General features: G+C 46.7%; 3 protein-coding genes across 4 annotated transcripts in view; 1 reads left to right on the top strand and 2 right to left on the bottom strand.

Moving 5' to 3' along the window:
- The window catches only part of LOC309517619 (sulfotransferase 2B1-like), a 31,433-nt gene extending 25,948 nt beyond the window's left edge, over window positions 1-5,485 (bottom strand). The window contains exon 1 of the mRNA XM_082196876.1: window positions 5,238-5,485. The gene's annotated coding sequence lies outside the window, so the exon portion shown is untranslated. The remainder of the gene's footprint in view (window positions 1-5,237) is intronic.
- A 2,157-nt stretch (window positions 5,486-7,642) lies between these two features.
- On the top strand, window positions 7,643-14,240 carry LOC309516675 (uncharacterized protein). 2 transcript variants are annotated; one of them, XM_082195443.1, is made up of 4 exons: window positions 7,643-7,720; window positions 10,968-11,216; window positions 11,840-12,358; window positions 13,621-14,240. In XM_082195443.1, the coding sequence occupies exons 2-4, from the start codon at window positions 11,052-11,054 to the stop codon at window positions 14,086-14,088; spliced, it is 1,152 nt and encodes a 383-aa protein (XP_082051569.1). In that variant the 5' UTR covers window positions 7,643-7,720; window positions 10,968-11,051; the 3' UTR covers window positions 14,089-14,240. The 2 variants fall into 2 exon arrangements, with proteins under 2 accessions (XP_082051569.1, XP_082051570.1); XM_082195444.1 differs by having other exon boundaries at window positions 7,655-7,720; window positions 10,971-11,216.
- Window positions 14,241-14,777: 537 nt separating this feature from the next.
- On the bottom strand, window positions 14,778-21,295 carry RPL18 (ribosomal protein L18). The gene is made up of 7 exons (XM_082195445.1): window positions 21,178-21,295; window positions 18,030-18,116; window positions 17,583-17,690; window positions 16,423-16,521; window positions 15,868-15,991; window positions 15,684-15,753; window positions 14,778-14,924 (listed from the first exon to the last, which is right to left on the bottom strand). Exons 1-7 carry the CDS (start codon window positions 21,178-21,180, stop codon window positions 14,849-14,851), a joined length of 567 nt encoding a protein of 188 aa, XP_082051571.1. The 5' UTR covers window positions 21,181-21,295; the 3' UTR covers window positions 14,778-14,848.
- Between the last annotated feature and the right edge of the window lie 1,151 nt (window positions 21,296-22,446).

Below are 22,446 nucleotides of genomic sequence, written 5' to 3'. Positions count from 1 at the left end.
CCAACCAGAGAATATTGAGAAGCAAAGCAGCTAGTAAGCTTGATCTTTATTAATCTGTTGCAACAGGATGCTCGCCTTACATGCAGGAAAAGAGGAGAACCCACAAAATGCTGTGCAAGGGCTTATAAAGACTTTTGAAATTCCCATCCTCTAGATCAAGACCACCCCCAGAAACATTATGCATACATCACAGAAGGGGTGTAACCTAAGACCACCCCTCAGATACATCCCAGAAAAGGCGGTCTAAAACAGAACATTTGCATGTTGTTTTTCTCCTGTCCCACTTTATCTCCTGTCTGGCAAGTTACCATATTTTTTGCACCATAACACTCACTTTTTTCCTCCTTGAAAGTAAGGGGAAATGTCTGTGCGTGTTATGGAGGAAATGCCTACGGGTGGCATGCCTACGGATTTTCCTCCTCTAAAAACTACGTGCGTGTTATGGTCGGGTGCGTGTTATAGAGCGAAAAATACGGTACTTGATTGGATTTCCTGGGGAGCCTGGCCATTCTTTTGTAGTGGTAAAATACTTATTTCCTGGGCCAGGTCACAGGCTCACACCCTATTCATATCTTAAATGTGTCCTTAAGACAGGATTTGTGAGGAAAGAGACAATGGGGAGACTTTTCCAGTTTGATCTTGGAGAGAAAACATTTGGTCAGTTTAGGAATCAAAATGGTTCCAGGTTGGTCTTCCTGTGCTTACCTATGTATGTGCGGTTATGAACGTTACCATATATCTAAGACCATAAAACTCCTATCACAGCTCTCATTCAAAAGCACCACCACGAAAGCACTGCAGGGCACCAGTGAGTGGTGTTGCTGCTACTGAGGCCTTGGTGGCTGTGGCGAAAGGGGGGGGGGAAATGCTCTGTGACCAAATGGGGAAATAGGTTGTGTGTGTTGGTGGGGACACTGGGTGGCAACATGCTGAGAGGCCCATGAAATCTGATGCCAACCCAGTCTCTCCAATGCTCACATCATTTCCCCTCAGAAATGAAAGTGTGGCTGTTTGACCTGCGTTGTTAATGTTGCTGGTTATTATGAGGTATAAATAAATAACTACAACAAATGTCCTGTGAGAAATGAGGATGTTGCTTTTTCACATACAAATGTAACAGGTAAACAAACAAATGTATGCAGTCCAGACAGCTTAAGAGATATTTAGAGCTTGTGGTCAGGATGTGGTTCTAATAAGTAGACAAGTGTCAGCAGTCCAGATCGACTCCCACTTATTAACTGGAGATGTTAGAGCTTGTGATCAGAAGGCGATATTTTTGCTTGGCTTAGCAAGTAATTGCATAGGAACATAGACCAAATAAGGGGAATAATAAAGAAATGTAGAAGGTGAATCAGAGTGAACAGAAGTGGGAATGTTGGTAGGATAATTAGGTGGCCGTGATAGGCTGTAAACTTTGTAGTACCCAGCCAATGGGGAGACAGGGGAGGGAAACTGCGCTTCTGGTACAGTGGTACCTCGGGTTAAGAACTTAATTTGTTCCGGAGGTCCGTTCTTAACCTGAAACTGTTCTTAACCTGAAGCACCACTTTAGCTAATGGGGCCTCCCGCTGCTGCCATGCAATTTCTGTTCTCATCCTGAAGCAAAGTTCTTAACCCGAGGTACTATTTCTGGGTTAGCGGAGTCTGTAACCTGAAGCGTCTGTAACCCAAGGTACCACTGTACTATATAGGGAATATAAGCTTATGCTTTGACAAAGCTGGGGTTTGCCTACTTTGGACACCCACTCTTGCAAGAACGTATTGTATTCAATAAACTCTTTGCTGCTTCACCAATTTTGTTCAGATTGAATTTTAAGGAGCGGGATTAAGGGTCTTAGGACTTACATCTTACATGCCTCTAGAATACATCGCTTGCTTAAAAAAAATAAACAACAACAATGAATCAATCTTGAATTTGTCTCAGGCATGAGCCTTTGAACCATGGTTGCAGTTAATCTCTTTTGACCGCCTTTGCCTCCCTTACTTCTCAAATACCAGGCCTGATCTTGCACTGAACAGCTGCTGCCACCCAGTGTAGACAATATTAAATTAAATTAAGTAATGTTCCTATTGTGAGACACAAAGCAGGCACGAAGGAAAACATGGTCATTTCTCATGGCATAACAGCCATGGTGGAATCTTTCCTCTGGGATCCTCAGTGCAACCTGAAACCTGCTTTATGCCTAAGGCTGTGTACATCCTGTACCTTTAAACCACATTTGAAGAAGATGCCTTCCTTTCAAAGAATTCTGGGCACTGTAGTTTAACCCCCGTCAGAGAGTTACAATTCCTAGCATCCCTTAAGAAACTACAGTGCCCAGAATTATTTGGGGGGAAAGAATGTGCTTTAAAGTATCTACACGGAGACTTTTTCTGCATGATGAAGTGGGCTCTCTAGGTCCCCTAAGTTTCTTCTGCTATGGGCCACTTGAAAATTGCTGAGGATCTTAGCGAACCATGATTTTTCTGCCTGTTGTAGCAATTGCAATGTGCTGTGCTAGATGCTGTGTGACTTCTAAAGCCTTTTTGGTTCATATGCGCTGTATTTTATTACATTCCAAAGACTTTAAATTGTAATGCAATAAAATCCATGAAATAAAAGAAGCCGTTAAAATGCAATTAAAAATAAATATGAATATTTAATGTGACGGATGTGCCGTCTCCCATCTTCGACCAAGAATCCACAGACACACCGCGAACCACCTAAACAAAGCACGGATCAGTCTGGGAAGCCCAGCTGCTGCCCATGAAAGCTTGTACCATAATAAATGTGTTCATCTTTTTAGGTGTCTCAACGAGATGCTTTGTTGTTGTTTTTGCTTCAACAGGCAAACTTGGCACTCTCTCTCTGATAGCAGATCTCTTCAGGATTCCTCTGAGGAGAGCTCCCAGCTAGTTTTGATCTGTAATGCTCAAAGGCTGCATCTGCATTACAAATCAAGCTCTCCCCCCCAGCCCCCTCTATTTAGGAGGCCTGCAGAAGAGGATACTGACAGACATTATCTGACCAACATCTACCACATGCTGTTTGTCTGTTGTGCAAAGTAACACTCTGTCTGTTCCTTGGCAAGCTCCAAATAATGATAATATATGAACAATGTCCATATACTGCCTTTCAGCAGGATGACCTCGTTTTAAAAAATAATATAAAAGTTTAAAACCACAGTGAGGCGAAAAGTATTTAAAAAACAGTATTGAAAGGAATATATATTTAACATTTAAAAGCTGTTGACAATCAAAACAGTGTGCGAAAGCTCAGAGGAATAATCACATTTTCACTTGTGCTGGAAAAGAGAGGGAAGAGAATTCCACAGCTCAGGGGGTGCCACACACAAAAAATCCTTGTGGACCTCAATCTAACATTTGAAAGGGATGATAACTGGAACAAGGAAGATGTACCCTACAAATACCCAGACCCTGTGTGAAAGGTTTCTATCTGCCCTATTATCTCTCTCTTAGGAAAATCTCATGGTGTCCTCCTACAAAATTATTCCCTCCATTTCTAAGTTCAGAGGCCAACGTGTGGATTTTTACATTGCCAAAATGGCCCTATCCGCTCTCTAAAGCAGAAATGGTGAATCTTTGGGCTGAACTCTAGCTTCCATTAAGGCTGTAGCTCAGCCACATCTGGAGAGCCACATGTTCCCTCACACCTGCGTTATAAAAAGGGATCAAGCAGGCGTTTTGGGGGGAGGGGTGTGCGATGGCCCTAAAGCGGAAGTGGTAGGTGGGAAACCTCCAAAATAGTCCAAGAAGGACTGAGCATGCTGAGTGACCACTGAGCGCCGACTGACCCTTGAGATGGAGACGGGAAAACCAGATGGGAGAGGGAAAATAATGGAGCCCATTGCAGGGAAGCTGTGAGGCTTTTAATGCGACCCTCTGCGTCTTTACTCAGAACTAGGCCTCACAGGGCTCAGTGGGGTTTACTCGCCTTCACCAACCTGGCGCCCTCTGGAAGTCATTGGACCACAACTCCCATCATTCTCAGCTGATGGGAGCTGTAGTACAACATTGCATTGCAGGGGGTGGGACTAGATGATCCCTGGATGTCCCTTCCAGTTCTACAATTCTGTGATTCTATGATTCTTTCTGAACAGCAGCAGGTTGGCAAAGGCTGCTCTACTAAATGTGTACACACCATACATTTAAAGCACAGAGCTACAAATCCCAGCCCTTTAACAAACTACAGTTCCCAGGATTCCTTGGGGGAAGTCATGTGCTTTAAATGTATGGCATGTTATGAAGACTAGATGTGGCACTAAATGTGCGGCTTGCTTTCTGCTGCTGGGGATAGATAGGGCACTGGGGCACATACTGAGGGGTGCTTTAACTCCACGACAGTCCCAATGAAAATCAAGTTCCCCATACTTACAATTATTCTGATGTTGTTGTTGTTTTTATTATTATTATTATTTTAAAGGGCATAGCAACAAGTGCATTGTCTAGTCTGGTCCGAAGATGCTCTTTGGAGGAAATGTGTAATAGAGATAAAATGCACACAACAACAACAACAAAAGTCAGAAAGGGAAGGAGACATGCCCTGCTGAGCTCGCAGGCAAAATCTGTATTGCCAGAGCAGAGGGAGAACAAGAAAAAGAAGTGGCTGCAATACAATACAAGTTTTTTTTTTAATCTATCTTTTCAGATGGGGAACTAGCAAGCAGGATCCAGGAGACCTAAGATTCTGGAGTACAGTGGTACCTCAGGTTACAGATGCTTCAGGATACAGACTCCCCTAACCCAGAAATAGTACCTCGAGTTAAGAACTTTGCTTCAGGATGAGAACAGAAATTGTGCGGTGGCAGTGGGAGGCCCCATTAGCTAAAGTGGTACCTCAGGTAAAGAACAGTTTCAGGTTACGAACGGACCTCCAGAACGAATTAAGTTCTTAACCCAAGGTACCACTGTACTGACTGAGTGGCAGCCTCAGACCAAATAAGGTGTGTGGGGGTTTTTTGAGAAGCCAACATCAGATTCAATTCTCAAATCCATCTTTGATGACTCTCCATTGCTATGTGACACACTCTGGATTACACCTGGCCAAACACAAACCTTCTTCTGGTTTCAATGCCACCCTCAGATCGCCAATAACATTCATTCCATTCTAATGCTACAATTCTATGATTCTATGAGGTATAATATAGATGGTTGAATCTGGAACTGTCACAAGGTGTGAATAGTGCTCTGTGTTTTTTTTTTGGGGGGGGTTAAGAGTGCCTTATTCTAAGACTCACCTTTAATTCAGCAAGCAGATCCTACTGCTCCTGCCCTTTTAGCATTACTATTTCACTGCTCCTCAGTTCTCGAAAGGTATATCTGGGGCATCAAGTCTTGAGCCCTCTCTTCAAGTGGAAATAAAACTGTATGCCAGATGGTGAAAAAAGTCAAAAGGATCAGCACCCCGAAATTCCTAGCCTCCTCACAGGACCAGAATTTTCATTTATTCCAGCGTCTCTGCAGAGGACTAGCAGGTCTGTCTCCAGGCAAAAGAATAATAGATGGGCACAAATTCAACATACAAAAATGGCAACATTTCAGAAACCAGTGGGAGAACATTTCGCTCTCCAAGGGCATTCTGCTGCAGACTAGAATGTTGCCATTCTTCAACAAAGGAACTTTAAAAGATGTCAAGAGAGTGAAATTGTTTAACAAGAATTTATAATGTCTTTGGATTCCTATTCATTTAGGACTCAGCTGAGACCACGTTTGTTTTTTCCGCCCTCCCTTTCCAGGTGTTAAATTAGCATAGCAAAGTTAGAAAGGTTGTGTCGCCATCAATTAGCACTGCTGTGAATTAATAACAGAGTTTTGCCACGTCTGCATCTGAACTTTATGCATAAATAGCACTGACTGCATCACTCCTGGGCACAGTTTATTTCTCTTGGCATGATGTGCCTCTTGAGTGTCACGGAGTGCAACTCTTGCAGGGTACCCCAGGCTCTCGGCTAGTGGCAGAGGGAAGAGTTTGCCTCCTTTCAGCTCTGGGCTAGAAGCAGCTGGAGCTAGATGCTCTTTCCAGAATGGTGAAGAAAAGGCCCTGCAGCTGCTCCTTCTCTGAAAAATGCAGTCGGGCAACTATCCTTATCTGAGGAGAGGAGTTCATCAAAAAGTCGTGTGCACAGTACCTCAACAAACTGTGCATTTCAAATGGACACCTTTGCCCCACCACCCTAGGGCTTCCTCCTGTGCGTTACATGCTTGGTGCGCATGCAGATGTAGTCCAAAATATCTCAAAAGGTTAGCAAAGGCTGTGTTAGGGGGTTCACCCACTGCCCCCATGATCAAGCAGCTCCTGCTCCCGTTGCTGCCACAACATAAGGGAAAATAATGCCACTGATTAAGGAAATACTGTACCTGTTTGTGCTTTTTCCAGAGAAGCAGCCGTGCTAGTTGCATCAAAAAGAACCAAGTCTTGTGGCACTTAAAGGCTAATCGATTTTATTGTGGCCTAAGCTTTTAGGAGGGAGACGGGTGGCGCTGTGGTCTAAACCACTGAGCCTCTTGGGCTTGCTGATCAGAAGATCAGTGGTTCGAATCCCTGCAATGGGGTGAGCTCCCATTGCTCTGTCCCAGCTCCTGCCAACCTAGCAGTTCGAAAGCACACCAGTGCAAGTAGATAAATAGGTACCACTCCGGCAGGAAGGTAAACGGCGTTTCCGTGAGCTTCTCTGGTTTCGGTGTTCCGTTGTGCCAGAAACGGCTTAGTCATGTTGGCCACATGACCTGGAAAAACTGTCTGCGGACAAACGTCGGCTCCCTTGGCCAGTAAAGCGAGATGAGCGCCGCAACCCCAGAGTCGTCTGCAACTGGACTTAACTGTCAGGGGTCCTTTACCCTTTTTAAGCTTTTAGGAACTACATGACTCCATTTCGTTAGACGCATGACATGTAATCTTGTGTGGGATAGCTCAATCGGTAGAGCTTAAGACACTTAATCTCAGGATTGTGGGTTCGAGCCCCATGTTGAGCAAAAAGATCCCTGCACTGCAGAGGGTTGGACCAGATGACCCCTGAGGACCCTTCCAACTCTACAATTCTAATCCTCCAGTTGCTGGATTATTTTGCAGACTTTCGAGCTATAATTGAACTGTCACTATCTGTAATTACAGGAACATAAGGCCATTGGTCCATCTGGCTCAGTATTCTCTCCACTGTCTGTGAGTAGCCAGGCGTCTCTTCCAGCCTTGCCATGGATTGAAGCTGGCACCTTCTGCATGCAAAGCGGTGGATGCTCTACTCTTCCTCATATTCCTTATTTCCATTTGCCTCTGACCCCAATGATTACCGATCCCCCGTTCCTTACATCCATGTGTCCATATAAATCTGCAAGGATGGGTGACACTTAATAGTATGCATCTGATTGAAATGGACTATAATCTACGGGAGTTTATGCCATAATCAAAGTGTTTAGTTTTTAAGGCGCCACGAAACTCTGTGTGTGTGTGTGTGTGTGTTTACTTTTTGTGATTCTCTTCCCTCAGAGGAAAAAAAAAGTTAATGAGGGAACCCACTATTTACGCAGCAACTAGGACCCAACTCCTGGCGCGCTTCATTCATTCATTTCGAGTCCGATGCTACCATCTTGGTTGAGGGAAAACCAGACAGCGCCTTTCGCGGTAGTAGAGACAGATAGGGCTGATTCACTGCGGCGGCCATTTTGGATCGGAAACGAGGCTGGGAGAGCGAGCGCGATGGAGTTGAGCTGCGGTCCCTCCCAGGTACTGATCAACAGGGCTGCATCGCCATCCCCAAACCTGCCGCTTTCAGCCTATCTCAGGGCTCCCCTTCTCCTCAGTATTGATGCTCCACAAATTTGGACAGCAATCCCTCCCTGTTATGCTTCATATATGCATCTGCACTTTATTGCTTCATAGCTTCAGGGAGAGAGATTATTACGTCTGTATCTTTTTTCCTTGTACATTTTAATAGGATCCAAGTATTTTTGCAGCAATATTTTCTTTATATGTACCCATATCACAGCTGTCAACGTTTCCCTTTTTTAAAGGGAAATTCCCTTATTCCGAATAAGATTCCTCACAAGAAAAGGGAAAAGTTGACAGCTATGACCCATATCTGAAAAATAGTCTGGATCCTGGAAGGATGCAGTTCGTCACTTTTGACTAAAACTATATATTGTAACAGTGGCTAGCAAAACAGAGACCATCTTAAATTCACATAGCAAATGGTTTCTGTATTGCTCTAATATCTTGTGTGTCACATAAGAGCAACCGAGGCAGCAGCAGAAACAATTTGCTGTGAAAATTTAATGTCTGTTATTTTAGTCACAGTGATGTATGCAGGTTTTTAAAATTTGTGTAGTCTGTCTTGCTTGCTTATAAAAGATAATCACAAAGTCAGGTTGAAGTCATGGTGAATCTCCAAGTTAACCCCAAATCAGGAGAGGGGTTGTGGTGATTCTTGTGTACATTAAAGACATGGTACTACTAAACAGGGACTCCTCCAGATGTTCTTCTTACTGCACATTTATGATGATCTATGTTCATGATGCTGTCACGGTGGTCAGACGGGATCCCACTTTCAATCCCATAGTCACATTCCTCCATTTCCAATCAGATTCACATATCCTACAGCTTCCTGCTGATATTCTGTAATTTTTATGCCACACATGTTCCAGTTTAATTTTGTCCCACTTTTGTTGCTCTACAAAACCATTGTGTGGTAGTATCAGGGAAGCATCGCAAGCTAAAGCAGAATAAGTCCACCGCTATTTTTGTGTCAAAGAACATGTTGCGGATGAAACTTGCAATAGAACATCAGTCTGGAGAGGCCCACAAAATGTACTCCTCCTCCTAACAGGCCAGTGTGGGTGTGTGCTGCCCCCTGTGGGCCAGAGATGGAGGCATGAAGAAGGAGCACAGACCTAGCTTGCAGCTGACACAGCAGCAATGTATCTCCTTCTTGGACATGAGAAGCAGAGATTTCTGGGAGAGCACAGGGAGCTTGTGCAGTGTAAAATCAAGAGAGGAGCCTCACTGGTTTGCTGGCAGGGGGAGGTGTGTGGGCTTCTTGGAAACACAGAATCCCTTGTTTCTTTGGGATGGCAAAGAGGCGAGCTTGGACTTTTCAAGGCTTATCTATTTATACGTACATAAATTTCTATACCACTAAATGAAAAGGGGGAGATCTTCTCAGAGTGGTGTACATTAAATTAAAGGTAAAAGCAAAGATCAGAAGAATGTAAAACTGCTCACATGGCAGGGTTGTTGTTGTTTAGTCGTTTAGTTGTGTCCAACTCTTCGTGACCCCATGGACCAGAGCACGCCAGGCACTCCTGTCTTCCACTGCCTCCCGCAGTTTGGTCAAACTCATGCTGGTAGCTTCGAGAACATTGTCCGACCATCTCGTCTTCTGTCGTCCCCGTCTCCTTGTGCCCTCCATCTTTCCCAACGTCAGGGTCTTTTCCAGGGAGTCTTCTCTTCTCATGAGGTGGCCAAAGTATTGGAGCCTCAGCTTCACAATCTGTCCTTCCAGTGAGCACTCAGGGCTGATTTCCTTAAGAATGGACATGTTTGATCTTCTTGCAGTCCATGGGACTCTCAAGAGTCTCCTCCAGCACCATAATTCAAAAGCATCAATTCTTCGGCGATCAGCCAAGCGAATCAACAAATTGAATAAATTCCACAGTATAGAGTCTGCTGTGCTCAATTCCATGTGGCACAAGGGACCAGCTATTTACTTTTATACACTCAGCACCTTCAATCTGGCCCAGTAGCACATTAGCAGCCGGTGCAGATTCTTCAGTGCAGATAACCAGCTCCAGTCAACAGCCAGAGGTTGGGGTTCCAGTTTTCCACGACTGCAGCAGAGTAACTTGCATGCCACAAAAAATCATTAAGTGCAGACTCAAAGCAGCCATTCACAGGCAGAGGCAGAGCCAAGGAGTGGGTCTGGCTTGGGGGAGAGTCTCATGGGCCAAGTACAGAGAGCATTTGGTCCTTGAGCCCCAGGCTCTCTGTCCCAGCTTTAGACACACAGTGCCTGCCACTATCCCTGTACTTAATTCTTTATTGGTTTGGATTGTTGTGGGGTGGGGTTGAGGGTTGCCTGAAGAATGGGATAAAAAATATATTTAATAAATTGAATCACTCCTACTTCAAGATACCAGATACCAAAGATATATCTGCCCAAGTAATTAAACTACTTCTTCAGCCCCCAGTTCTTCGATAGGTTCCTGAAGCCACATACACAGTTAAAAAACCCACACCCCACAAATAAATCCAGCAATAATAATGTAATACAGCCACACAGTGGAGCAGTTCAGTCAATAAAAATCCCAGTGTTGAAGCTAAAAGATTCAGGTAAGTAAGTAAGTAAGTAAGTAAGTAAGTAAGTAAGTAAGTAAATACCGGTATATACCCCACCCATTTTGGACAGCTCCCAACAGAATATTAAAAACATGATAAAACATCAAACATTAAAAACCTCCCTAAACAGGGCTGCCTTCAGATGTCTTCTAAAAGTCACATAGTTGTATATTTCCTTGACATATGATGGGCAGGCGTTCAACAGGGTGGGCGCCACTACCGAGAAGGCCCTCTGCCTGGTTCCCTGTAGTGAGGGAACCGCCAGAAGGCCCTCAGAGCTGGACTTCAGGGTCCGGGCTGAACGATGGGGGCACAGATGCTCCTTCAGGTCTACTGGGCCGAGGCCGTTGAGGGCTTTAAAAATCGGCACCAACACTTTGAATTGGGCTTGGAAATGTACTGGGAGCCAGTGTAGGTCTTTCAGGATAAAACAGTTTGGCATGGGGAGGGTGGAGGACAGAGATGACACCAGGTGAGCAAATTTGTTACTGAGCCCTTAGCCTTTCAGGGCACTACATTTTCAGAGTTTCTTGGGAAGGGGGCGAAGTGGCACCAAGGGCCAGGAATAAGGATGACCCTTGAAGCAAACGCAGCCTGTCAACCACGCTGTTGAAATACCAATAAGCCGATCTTTGTTCAGTAGGCCTTCCCTCTGGTCCTGGTGACCTGGTTGTGGCAGCTGAGCAGGTGAAAAACACCAGCACCGTCACCCTGTTGCGAGGGCATGGCTGCATTGCATGACCACGGCGCATACTGCATACCAGAAGGAGGACATGCCCTGAAGAGGCTGGTGAGGGAGTTGCAGGACACAGCCCACCGCCAGAGCGAGCGCCTTCTTAGCCTGCAGGGAGCGGTGGAAGCCAACCAGAAGGAACACCAAGAGCTGAAGGTGAGGGTGACCAGGGACTAATAATAATAATAATTTTATTATATATATGCTGCCCATCTTGACCGGGTTGTGCCAGCCACCCTAGGAGTCTTCCAGCAAAATATAAAAACACAATAAAACATAAAAACGTCCTTATGCAGGGCTGCCTTCAGATGTCTCCTAAAACTCGGATACAGTGGTACCTCGGGTTAAGAACTTAATTCATTCTGGAGGTCCATTCTTAACCTGAGGTACCACTTTAGCTTATGGGGCCTCCCGCTGCTGCTGTGCTGCCGCCACACGATTTCTGTTCTCATCCTGAAGCAAAGTTCTTAACCCGAGGTATTATTTATGGGTTAGCAGAACCTGTAACCTGAAGCATCTGTAACCCAAGGTACCACTGTAGTTGTTTATTTCCTTGGCATCTGACAGGAGGGTGTTCCACAGGGCGGGCGCCACTGCCCAGAAGGCCCTCTGCCTGGTTCCCTGTAACTTCACTTCTTGTCATGAGAGAAGCGGCAGAAGGCCCTCGGAGCTGGACCTCAGTGTCCGGGCTGACTAGGCGGGCAGGGGGCAGAGTTGGGTGGGAGCAACTTTGTGGAAAGCCATGCCAACGCCGCCATTTTGTCCTTTGCCGCACGCAGGAGAGCGCGGACGGCGAGAACTGGGCTCTCCTTTCCCACCTCGGAGAGCGTGTCTCGCAGCTGGAGGAAGAGAACCGGAACCTGCGCTGGGAGCGGGAGCAGCTGGAGTCTACAGGGCATCGCCTGCGCAAGGAGCTGGATGCCAGCGGCGCCACCGTCCTCTCGCTGAGCAGGCAGCTGAGGGGGCAGCGCGAGGCCCAGGCGCACCACGGGGCCTTCTCCCTCGAGAGCGTCAAGGGCGACAGCAAGCGGCTGAGGTTCTACACGGGCTTTGACAGGTACCCCCGCCTGGTGGCCTTCCTGGACTTCCTCCTCGAGGGCAAGCATGGGGAGATGGGGAGCCCGGAAGGCAGCCCCCACAGCGCCCTCAGCCCCGACAACCAGCTCTTCCTGGTGCTCGTCCGCCTGCGCCTGGGCCTGCTGCTTCAGGACTTGGCCTTCCGGTTCCACATCTCCGAATCCACGGCCTCCCGCTACTGGGCCAGCTGGACGGAGCTCATGGAGCGGAGGTTGAGACAAGTGAGTAAAGCGGGGCAAGAGCTCCTCCTTTCTACACACCCCGGAAAAACAACACCAGAGTTAATGAGAGGTGCAATGGTGTTTGTGAAAGGAGCATAGACTAATTGGGTGGGGACTAAAGGGTGGGTGGTAAGGAGCTTTCAAATGGCGCATGGTCACAGCCTTTCTCTTCTGAGGCTTTTGAGGTGTAATTCCCATCAGCCCGAGTTGGAGGACACAAGGCTGGTTGAAAAGGGCCTCTTCTGCCACAGTCCTGCAGTGCCCCTGGTGTATCAAGTCTAGAAGTCCAGTTCACATTGTTCTCCCAGCCCCATGTGTAGAAAGGGAAGAAAAGTGTACTGTAGAAGCACATTCTATTGTCTATGGTTTGGTTCCCACCCCCCGGCTTAATTTTTAGGCTGTTGCCCCTCCCAACGGAGAACTTTCTTGAATTCAGTAGTAAAAATGGTATTCAAGAGCACAAATCCCAATGAAAATTAACCCCGCTGTGAAGTCCCCATAAAAATTAAGTGGTGTATGTTAGCCACAACAAACTGGTCCCATTGGTTTCAAAGGGAGGACTTCACAACTTTTCTGTGGATTTGGGCTGTGGCATGTGCGTCCTTGCTCTCCAATTTCTTTTGCCCCCATCAGTTCTCAAATCAAAATGGAAGGCAGAACTACTGCACCCTTTCCTGTTGACCCTCTCCTCGTTCCTTGAAACTCACAATCCAGAGATGAGAGCCCCCAGCCATCGAGCAATCTGGCCTATGTTTTGCAGCATGAGGGCCTCATTTCTTTCTGGGGGCCATGTGCTAAGGGTGGGCAGGGGAACAAACAAAGTTTACCTTTGTACAGCAGGCTAGTTTTTCTGCATACCCCCTGTCTCCTGTCCAGGCAAGCAAGAGGTCTCATCAAAGATCAAGAATTCAGGTAGGCAAAAGCAGTTAAGGAGCAAAGCAGGGCCAGTGAGGAGTATGGCTTAGGGAAGGGGTGTGGCCTGGTGAGAGTCCCAAGGGCCAGGAAAGAGTAGCTTGGAGGGCCAGATTCGTCCCAGAGTCTGAGGTTCCTCATTCCTGTTTTGAACCTAGAAATGCCTTTGTCAGAGGCAAATACCAGTTCCTGGAAGTCAGGTAGCAGGGAGAGGGTACAGTTATGCTCAGATCCTCCTTGCAGGCTTCCCACAGGCTCCTGGTGGTCCACTGAGAACAGGATGCTGGACAAGATGGGGCACTGCCCTGATGCAGAAGGCCATTCTTACAGGTGTGTTTTCCTCCCTCCAGATCCCAGTCGCCTGCAGCCAGCGCTACATAGATGCTTTCAAGCCACAGCAGCCACTCAGGCACCATGACGTGCCACTGGTGGCTCTGGACTGCGCAGAACTGTTGTTCGAAGCCCAGGGGCGGTCAAGAGGCAGAGGAGGAGATGCCCCTCAGGTTCCCAGGGCTCGGTACTCGGTGCACGGCTATGCTCTGGCTGCTCCCAGCGGCTTCCTGACGTTCAATGCCGGGACTGGCAAAGAACTGCCTGCGTTGCCGCCGTTCCTGCAGGCAGGGCCTGTGGAGTTGACAGCCCAGCAGGAGGCGGCCAAGAGGCAAGTGCTGAGCTTGCGGAGCCTGACGGACAAGGCTTTCGGCTACCGCTTCCTGCGTGTTGTTCACCCGCAGAACATGGAGGGCCAAGTGGGCAGGGCGTGGACCATTTCCTGCTACCTGGCTTGCCTGCTGCACGACCCCATGGGGCTAGGCTAGGGCAAAGGAGTCCTGCTCCCCCAACAGTCTCACACTTCTATGTCACCTTCACTGAACGCTGCTCCTATTCCCACACCTGCATTGTAATTTTATTGCTGGGCCCTACTTGGTGTGTCAGAATCCGTGCTGCAGAATGAATGCACCTTTTAGGACACCCGTGTTTCTGCTTTCCTTGACCACCAGAGATAGTAACCAGGAAACTAATCCAAAATTCATTTGATATCTTGGTTGAGCACCCCCAGACTCAACATTTAGCAATACTTTTATCTTAAAAAAAAAGTCTTCCCTAAACTGCATTTTAAAATTCTAGTTCAGTAACTGATAGGCACCAGCAGGGGTGCTTTTTCAAACAACATGTCTCCCACCCTCCAGCTCCTGCAAATACTTCTCTTTAAGAAGTCTCCTCTCCCTCCCTCCCTGACACTTTTCTTTTATGTCTGACATTTCCAAAACACTTCACATAATTATTGCATAGTATAATTATAAGTATAATTGTGTAGTATAATTATTGGGTCATCTCACCCACTCATGTTCAGTAAAGATTGTGGGAAGACTCAAAGCAGGTTGGGAGGGGAGAGACATCCTGAGAAAGACTGATGCTCAGGCAAACCAGACGTTGTTGGGTCTACAACCCGCCTTCACAATCTTCCTAGCGCTTGACTGTCTTAACAAATGACACGACATGGGGGTTTTTAATTTATATTCAGAATAGCAAATTTAATCCAGCGCACCACAGCTTTCAAATATTTGAAGACCCAATCTAGTTTTTGTAGCCTCGACTGGCACGGCGACCTCGAGCCCGCTCAAACTTGCGGCCCTTGGATCTGATGTATGGCCTGCAAAGTGGAAAATGTAAGAGGAGTTAGTAGCTCAAATAGGAGCCTGCTCTTGCTTAGTGGGTACACTGCTTCAGGAAGGAGTAGCCTCTGAATTCAGAGGTGCTGCAGAATCGTGGGGCTCTCTTGCTCCCACCTTCTATCCTTCACCTCCCTAACCCCAAAAAGGCTCCCCCTCCCACAGACTGTCCTAGCTGCCTGAAAAAGTGAGAAGGTGTCAATGTAATTTACTCTGCTTCCTCTCCCAAAATTCCCAGAGCTTCTGAAATCCAAGAGCTGTAATCTGAATCCAAACCCCTCTCCAACTTGAGTACAGAGAAAAAGAGGCAAATGGGGGGGGGGTCATGGCTGCATGGCAAACCATGCAAGAGAATGTGTCTTGTATGCTATAAAGTGTTGCCAACTAGTTGAAATACTTGGGATTGGGTGTGGGAAGCCTGTTTTAATGCTCACAGGATAGCCTAATTAACTCTCTTAGGCAGCTATGAGGTTCAGAACGCTATGGTGAGACTTCCAAGACTTGATTCCTTGGAAGAATGGGATTCAAAAGTCAGAAAAGGCCTTTTAGGGCCCTTCGTAAGTATAATACTGAAGCTATAGCACAGAAGAACAGGAAGTAATAAAGTGATTGTGTAAACAGGAGAAAAGTCCTATTTTTTCCTTAAAAACCTACAGTTATCTTGAAGTGCAGCATAGCTTTAGGCAAATACAGGAAAATGGGAAGAGGCTAGCAGGAGACCTGGAGCCTGAGGTACTCACTTAGTGTGGCTGTGTGGGGTTCCAGGGGCCTTGCCGAAATGCCTGTAAACTTCGCGAGCCTTCCTGGGTCCTGCAGGAGGAAAGTCAGAAAAGATGCTTTAGTCATACTGAGGCATCAGCAGCAAACTAGCGTCTGCAAGAACTTCGCAAGCCTCGAGAGCTTGGTACCATCCTCCTGACTCACCAGAAAGCAGCACAGTTCCTTGGCCCTTGGGGGCAGCCATGGCCAACTGGTCAAAAGTCATGATCTGGCCACCAGCTTTCAGGATGCGGGTACGGGCTCCTCGGGTCACTCTCAGGGCACAAACCTTGGAGGAAAAGGGAAACAGGTTGCAACGTGAGATGAAGTATGTCATTTGTTTGCTCCAAATAAAATTTGCACCTTCATCTATACCCCAAGCTAATTATTATAACTAGGGGTGCAATTAATTGATTGAATCAGAACATTCTGATTGGATAAAAGGATGCTCTCCTGATTAACCAGGCAGCAGACCTGGAATGCTTAGTTAATGAACTAAAACTCATAAACAGATCACAGTCCAAGTGATGGCCAGTCATCAACTGCATGTACAATTATAAGTTGCATGCGCCAACCACTTCCATGCCACCACATGCCTATTAGGCATTCCTATACACCTCCAGTTTTCAAAGCTGTCAAAGCAACATCCCTCCTGCTGCCTCAAGCCTCTTGAGTTCCTGCCCTTTGAACAGCTCCTCCACCAACAACTAGCCAAGCTACCTTCAGTTTGGGGATTTCCTGGATGCGAACATCATCGGTCACTGTACCCACCACGACAGCAGTTTTGTTCTCCCGGCCTGGGAGCTTCATCTTACGGATCTGGAGAGGGAGAAAGAGTGATCACAGTGAATGTCCACGTATTAGCTGTCTGAACAGCAGGCAGTGGTTTAACCCTATGACAAGGAGTGGGCTCCTTTTTATATATATGAATGCGCACCCAGGTTACTTTAACTGGGACAGCAAGAGAATGGATCTGCCTCTCCATTTCCTCCTATAACTTGCATTAGCATGATCAGCTGCATATCTCACTAGATTTACTGGGCCATCAACCTGCACAGCAACCCACTGCTTTGGGGTTGGGGAAGGAGTGCATTGCCCTTTTCAGTTTAGAAAAAAAAAGTGGGGGGGCGGGGCGTGCGACATAATAAAGACGTGGGGAGGGAAAAGTTATTCTCTCTCTCATAATACTAGAACCTAAGCAGCTGAAAGTTGGAAGATCCAGGACAGGGAAAAGAAAGCCTTCACAATATGCATACTTAAACTATGGTATTTGTTCACACAAGATGCAACTAACTGCCACCAACTTGGATGATGATGAGGATAATAATAATAATAATAATAAGCATTATTATTACTCTATTATTTATACGTCACCCATCTGGATGGGCTTAAAAGGGGACAAGTTTGTGGAGGATATCAACAGCTACTAGACACAATGGAGATATTCCATCTCCCCTGTCGGACGCAGTATGCCTCTTAACAACAGTTGCTGGGAATCACAAGCAGGGAGAGTGCTGTTGTTGCCCTCAAGTTCTGCCTGTGAGTTTCTCATAGGCATCTGGTTGGCCACAGTAGGAACAGAATGCTGTGCAAATTGAACATTTTGACAGATCTAGCCAGGCTCTTCTGATACCCTTAAATAGGGAAAAGCCACACCATGGGCCATAGTCCTGCTCCTTTCCTTTCTTCCTGCTTTGCTCCACTGCTTGAAAAATGCTGGCAAAGCCACACCAGAGGTGGCTGTTTATTCCTGAACTTGGATCTGGAGGGGTGGTGTGTTATGATAAAGCGAAAGATAGCAACTGGGAATTCCTATGTAGGGCATCCTGTGGAAGTGTATAAAAAAAGATAAATAGACTGGGAGGGGAATCTGCACTTACCATGCGGGAAACGGACAGCGGAGGCCTGTTGGTGCGGCTCATAAAGAGCCGTTTCAGAATCACCTTGTTGAATTTTGCATTGGTCCGTCGAGCAAGAAATCTGTAGAGCTGAAGAGGCAACAAAGGGGTTGACAGGATACTTGGGGGAGTCTCGTTGGCCTGTGCCTTTGCCCTCCCTTTCCATATTATGTCCACAATTCAGCTTCTAGCCCAGCAAGCCTCCAAATATAATCCACTAATTCTGTTTTTCCACAGCAGGTCAGTCCCCCGCCCCAGCCTCCCAAATTCCTTAGAGCCTTCCTTCTGTAAAAAGACTCACACATTCCAGTATGCCACCACCACACAAATAAGCATGGGTGAAGGGGGGAGAGGGAGAACATGACCTGCGGGAATTCTGGCTCTTAGCCATCTCCGAAACCAAAGATTTTCAATCATGCTGGTTCTCACCTTGACCAGGAGGCGAAGGTAGATATCCTGACTCTTAGGCTCTTTGCGTCGAACCTTCCGGTCCTTGTTGTGGCGTATGTCGACTCCCTGGGACCAAGAAAGAGAAGCTGTCACGTAAGTGGGTTTGTGGGAGAATCTGCCAGACGTGCCTATATACAACCATACCTCCCTCCTTTCTGAGATATAGAAATGTTGGGTTTCTTTATGACTGGGCAGCATATACTGTGCCAGCCTTCACCAACCTGATGCTTTCTTCCCAGGGAACTCTGGGAATTGTAGCTCTCTGAGGGAAATAAAATCTCCCTACAACTCTCATCACCCTTAAGTAACTACAGTTCCCAACATTATTTGGGGGAAGCCAAGACCATTTAAAGTGGTATCATAGCGCTTTAAAGGTATTGTACAGATGGTGGTTAAGTTCCACTGAAAATAGTGGGACTTACTGCTTGGTAAATGTGCACAAAACTACAAAGTTAATTTTGGTGGCAATTTCCCCCTCAGCCTCATTTTTTTTCTTCTCTAGAATGGTGCCAAATAAACAATCTCTGACATAGAAGGGCTTGTGAAGACAATCAACGTTCACAGACTTTGGGACATTTTGTATGCTATAAAGTGTTGCCACCTAGTTTTCCACCTTCTCTATTTGATCAGAAGGTTAGGTAAAACAGAAGTTGGAAACTATTCTCAAAATTGCACATGACAGCACTAATGTGATAGGTTATAACAGAGGTCCATTTGGTTCAGCAATGTCAACAATGATGGATAGCAGCTCTCCAGGGTCTCTCCCAGCCTTGACTGCAGAGGCCAGTGATTAAACCTGGGACCTTCCATATGCAAGGCATGTTCTGTACCCTGTTAGCTGCAACCCCTCCCCAAATACCCCCCAAAAAATGAGCAACGTGCAAGAGGAAAGAAGTACAGGGATTACACTAATATAATTACAAGCAACTACAGTGGCACCTCTAGTTGCGAACACCTCTGGATACGTATCCTTTGGGCTACACATGTGGCAAACCCGGAAGTAACAGAAAGGTTTCCGCCCCATACACATGCGCAGAACAGGCGCCCCTGGATGCGAATTTTTCGGGGTAAGAACGGACCCCCGGAACGAATTAAATTCGTATCCAGAGGTCCCACTGTAGATGCAAACCATTCTGCAAGTACAATGCCAAACGCACAAGAATGTTTCTGCAATAACTGAATACTGGGCTGGTGGCCCAGCTGCACCCCTATCTGGTCGGGGACAGCCCAACTACTGTTCACTATGCTCTGGTAACCTCTAGACTGGATTACTGCAACATGTTCAAGGTAGAGTTGCCTCTGATGATGGTGCAGAAACTTCAACTAGTGCAGAATTCAGTGGACAGGTTGCTCAGCAGCGCAAGATGGTTTAAGCATATTACACTGATCCTGGCCCAACTGCACTGGCTGTGAATTAGTTTATGGGCCCAATTCAAAGTGCTGGTTTTGACCTAAAAAGCCTTAAATGGTTCAGGACTGCAATATCTCAAGGAGCGCCTCTCCCCATATGAACCTACCAGGAGGCTGAGATCATCCTGAGGCCTCTATGAAAGTCTGGAGGGTGGCACCATAAGAACGGGCTTTTTCTTTAAACGTGTTTGAGAGAGAGGGATTATTGGTTTGATTTTATTCTTATTGTGTGTGTTTATATTGTGAACTGCCCTGAGATCTGTGGATGAAAGGCGGTATACAAATTCAATTAATAGTAATAGTAATAATAGTACAACCAAGGGAAGTTGATATTCAAAGCAAAAATGTTTGTGGTGTAAGTTGCTTGTTACTGCATGTAGTTTAATAAGGGGGTTCCCTTTTTATTGTTTCATGACGACAGGCACCCCAAGTACATGTTCATCTTCTGCACACACAAGCTCCATTCATCCAAGCCATTCTTTCACACCAGAACCTGTTAATCGCCTGCATGCTCACCTCCCACATGCCGAAAGGACCCACCACACTAAGCCCCTCTCTTTCTCTATCATGAATAATCAAGGGTTATGCCTAGCTGCAAAATCCATTCTCAATGCAACTGCCCCATTCTCTGCTTCTAAGATGCCCCCCCTTCCCATTCACACCTGCATGGATAAAGTTCTGTTACACAAAAGTAAACAGCATCTTCCATACTCCTTTCTCACTATGGCCACACCTACTACTGCTGCTGCTGCTATGATGTAAACCTCACTGGTTGGCACCAGGAATGGGCAACCTGCGGCCCTTCAAGATGATGCTAGCCTGAAACTCCCACCGGAGCTAATCACTTGAACTTTTTTGCTGGCAATGATGGAAGTTGGAGTCCACCAACATCCAGAAGGGTCACAGGTTATTTGTTTATTGGTAACAGTGAATTAAAACCCCATCTCCGTTCTAAAGCTAGTAAGTCCACACTCCATGTTATTAAGAGTCAGCTTTGAAAGGCTGAAAAGTGCAGTATTTCTAGAACCCAGGAAGCTGCCTTATACAGTGTCAGATCATTCGTCCGTCTAACTCAGAACTGTCCACATGGATAGGCAGCACCTCTCCCAGGTTGCAGGCAAGAATCTCTCCCAGCCCTACCTGGAAATGCCAGGGACTGAACTTGGTACTTTCCACACACCAGGCAGATGCCCCGCCACTGAACTACGACCCTTCCCAAAATGTCGAGATCGATAATGGCTGTTACAGCAAGAACTATAAATACCAAAGACGCAGAGACGGAGAACGGCTACGTTTCAGCTGGGTATTTAGAGCAAACTTTTCTGAGAAAGCATGCCGCAGCTTCTCGTCTGCCTTCTTTTTTACCATATAACGAGCCCGTAATCGTGTTTTAGATAAGACGTGTTTTTTTTATTTCCCCCCTGTGTAATGTCAAGACGTGCACACACGCGTGTAGACTCCCCCTTCCTCTGTCCAACCTTAAGCGGCTCCAGCAACGCTCCTAGGCCCCAAATCCATCCTGCTCCTAAAGAGCCACACACACACACCCTCCGCGGTGGTGTCTCTACGGGCACCTGCTGCGCCCGCCAATACTAGTCTCCCCGGGCACTCCAGGCCCTTCTCCACACCGGCGCGGCACCACCCGCTGTTCACGCCGCCTCCCCGGGAAGGATTGCAACCGATTCAACTCCCAGCTCCCTCCGATATCAGGACTCACCATGGCAGCGTCAGCGGCGCCCGGAAAAAAGGGAAAGGAAGAGGCTGTAGGAGCGCAAAGAATTGTGGGGAAGGAAGGGGCGAGACGGGAGGAAGGGGCGTGGCTTCTGTTCTCTATAGTAATTCTAGGATGTGCAGCATAGACGTACGACAACTATAGACTGACAATTCCTTGGGTCGAAGACGGAGCTTCCTAGTTTCTTTTATTTACTGTATAGTACTGTATATCATTTCCACTACACCCCTTCTCCTATAGGAAACGAAAGAGAAATCTCAAAGCTGATGCTGGGCAGCAACATGTAGTTAATATCGCCAGCCCACCCGAAAAAGTAGAAGCAAAGCCAGGATTTCAATGCTCTTTCAAGCTAAGGGCTGATTGTGCAAGGAAAATGTAAACAGGGATGCTTTTAAAAAGAAAAGAAATAAATGCTCTACAGGTTGCAAATATATTCAGTTATTATTTCCATATTGCCGTTTTGTGCCTGAGCTCAGTGAGTCACAAACAGCTCTGCAATGTAATCCGGCTGTTGTTATTCCCATATTACGGTTGGGTGTCTCAGAACCACTGTGTATGATGCTGTCCACAGTTCCTCAATCATCCATTCTTTATTGACTGCATCATAATTATCATTTTTGTTGTTGTTTAGTCGTTTAGTCGTGTCCGACTCTTCGTGACCCCATGGACCAGAGCACGCCAGGCACTTCTGTCCTCCACTGCCTCCCGCAGTTTGATCAAACTCATGCTAGTAGCTTCAAGAACACCATCCAACCATCTCATTCTCTGTCGTCCCCTTCTCCTTGTGCCCTCCATCTTTCCCAACATCAGGGTCTTTTCCAGGGAGTCCTCTCTTCTCATGAGGTGGCCAAAGTATTGGAGCCTCAGCTTCACGATCTGTCCTTCCAGTGAGCACTCAGGGCTTATTTCCTTCAGAATGGAGAGGTTTGATCTTCTTGCAGTCCATGGGACTCTCAAGAGTCTCCTCCAGCACCATAATTCAAAAGCATCAATTCTTCGGCGATCAGCCTTCTTTATGGTCCAGCTCTCACTTCCATACATCACTACTGGGAAAACCATGGCTTTTACTATACGGACCTTTGTTGGCAAGGTGATGTCTCTGCTTTTTAAGATGTTGTCTAGGTTTGCCATCGCCTTTCTCCCAAGGAGCAGGCGTCTTTTAATTTCGTAACTGCTGTCACCATCTGCAGTGATCATGGAGCCCAAGAATGTAAAATCTCTCACTGCCTCCATTTCTTCCCCATCTATTTGCCA

This window comes from Podarcis vaucheri, assembly GCF_965113315.1.
Source record: "Podarcis vaucheri genome assembly, chromosome: 13".
In the NCBI taxonomy this organism is placed as follows: domain Eukaryota; kingdom Metazoa; phylum Chordata; class Lepidosauria; order Squamata; family Lacertidae; genus Podarcis; species Podarcis vaucheri.
The sequence above is the reverse complement of the archived record's forward strand: the minus strand, read 5'-3'. Positions and strand labels throughout refer to the sequence as shown.